Source organism: Anneissia japonica, unplaced genomic scaffold, assembly GCF_011630105.1.
Source record: "Anneissia japonica isolate Jap-2015-1 unplaced genomic scaffold, ASM1163010v1 scaffold287737_len543101_cov190, whole genome shotgun sequence".
Taxonomy (NCBI): Eukaryota; Metazoa; Echinodermata; class Crinoidea; order Comatulida; family Comatulidae; genus Anneissia; species Anneissia japonica.
The window spans coordinates 104,461-106,293 of record NW_022726340.1 but is presented as its reverse complement, the minus strand read 5'-3'; the positions used below and the strand labels follow the sequence as shown (position 1 = coordinate 106,293).

At 36.0% G+C, this 1,833-nt stretch overlaps 1 protein-coding gene across 2 annotated transcripts in view; it reads right to left on the bottom strand.

Moving 5' to 3' along the window:
- The window catches only part of LOC117113092 (WD repeat-containing protein 64-like), a 39,184-nt gene extending 38,608 nt beyond the window's left edge, over positions 1-576 (bottom strand). The window contains exon 1 of one of the 2 annotated variants that reach the window (XM_033256321.1): positions 167-576. In XM_033256321.1, the coding sequence (XP_033112212.1) occupies positions 167-326 (160 nt within the window). In that variant the 5' untranslated portion in view covers positions 327-576. The remainder of the gene's footprint in view (positions 1-166) is intronic. The other variant, XM_033256320.1, reaches the window with a different exon arrangement.
- Positions 577-1,833: the final 1,257 nt, after the last annotated feature.

Here is a 1,833-nt window from a genome sequence, read left to right as displayed (position 1 = left end):
ATTATGCTGTTGACATCAATCCTTGAAATCAGAAAAGGAAATTGATGGTTCAGTTCATTTCATTTCATTTTATTCGGCATTACATTAAATTATACAGAAGTACAAAAATATAGGCCTATCAAAATACAAAAATACAATAGCGAAAAATGTCAAAACGTATACATACTATTAATAACCTGGCGACGTTCTTCGGCACTTGCCTCGCTGTCTTGCTGTGTTAGATTCGCTATGAGATCCTCGAACTTCCCTAGTTTTACTTTAAAAGTGTTACTTGTGTAAGGTCGGTGTAAACCCGACGTATAATCCTTGTCCACTGGATTCATCATTCATTTCTAAGCAATTCCAGTGAGTGTCTTTGTAGAGCAGCGATAAACTTGAATAACAACTGCCTAGAAATGAAAACCCATTAGATTACGATCGACCTACCACTGTCAGCTATTTATATAGGCATATTGAGAAAAATACAGCAATAGGCCTAGTATGCTGTAGTGTAATGTATACAACTATTCAACCGCACGACCTCTCACAGCGTTTGCCGCAAGAATAAAATCCTACTGGTGGTATACTTTGTCGCCTTGGCAACAAATAATGCAGTGCTTTTCACACTTCAAGTCGCATTGTGTTATGAAGGACCGCTTTGAGCCCGTCCGCTCGGCTCGATCAACTTGTAAACTGAAACCGCATTGAAATGTAATTGAATTATGTGAATAGGGTTCAAATATTTATAGTGTTATGCTAAATGACAGAGTTCACGAGAATTCAGCTGGCGGAATTTTGAAAATCGGAAAGGCACGGCGGAAATGCTTGGGCATTTTTGAAGATTTGCGCTCGTTTGAGGCCTACCGATTACGTCGGAAATCGAAGTTAGGCCTATAGGAGGTACCCGAGTTTGGGTTTGAATGTCAAACATCCGAAAGAATACAGGAGTAAAATAAATTTGAATTAATCAAACTTACAAACACTGTGGTGTGTCGTACGAATTAGACACCGCAGTGCTTATTTGATTAATTCAAACTTAAAGCACTGCGGTGTGTCATACGAATTAGACAAACCTTAACTCAATTAAAACATTTCATTTATCAAATCAAATTATTATATATTAACCATGGGATGGGATTCCTGCTCGGCACGTGTCCCAACTAAAGTCCTCGTCCCACCCACTCCGCCCAACCCCAAAAAGTGATCCACTTAAATTCGTTAACATCATTAATCTTAATTATCCCAGGGATCTAGATCATACTTCATAAAAACGTTGTGTATTTTATTTTATGTTGTGACTCGCCAATGACTGACAATTTGATTAAGTGCAATACATTTTCTTGCGCTTAACAGTAAGACAAGAAGACCAGAAAAAAAATGTTTGAAACGAGAATAAAGCAGTTGTTAAAAATGTAAACATTTCAATAGTTTCAGTTTTTATTTTCAGTTTAATTTATTTCCAGATAACAAATTACGTGGAGGCGGCTAAATAAGTTCTTGTATAAATCATACATAACTTTAAGAGCCCCCCTAAAAATACTGAAAACATATACAAAATTCACATTACAAAATAAAATTATAATAATAAATTAAGATTTAACAAATTCCTTTAAAAAGGAAAAAGTTTAATAAGTTTAATATATAGGGCCTAATTGGGCCTACAATCCAGGAGGAATATATAAATCATCAAAGAAAGCATAGGCCTACTGTTCGAATAAAGGACATGATGTACATCATGCAGCCATGGTGTAACAATGAATGTTGTCCTATAAATAAATACATTGTGTTAAAAAACGACGGGATTCAAACCTGCTACCACTCGCTGTCAATGCCAATTTCGCAGATCTGTTTCGA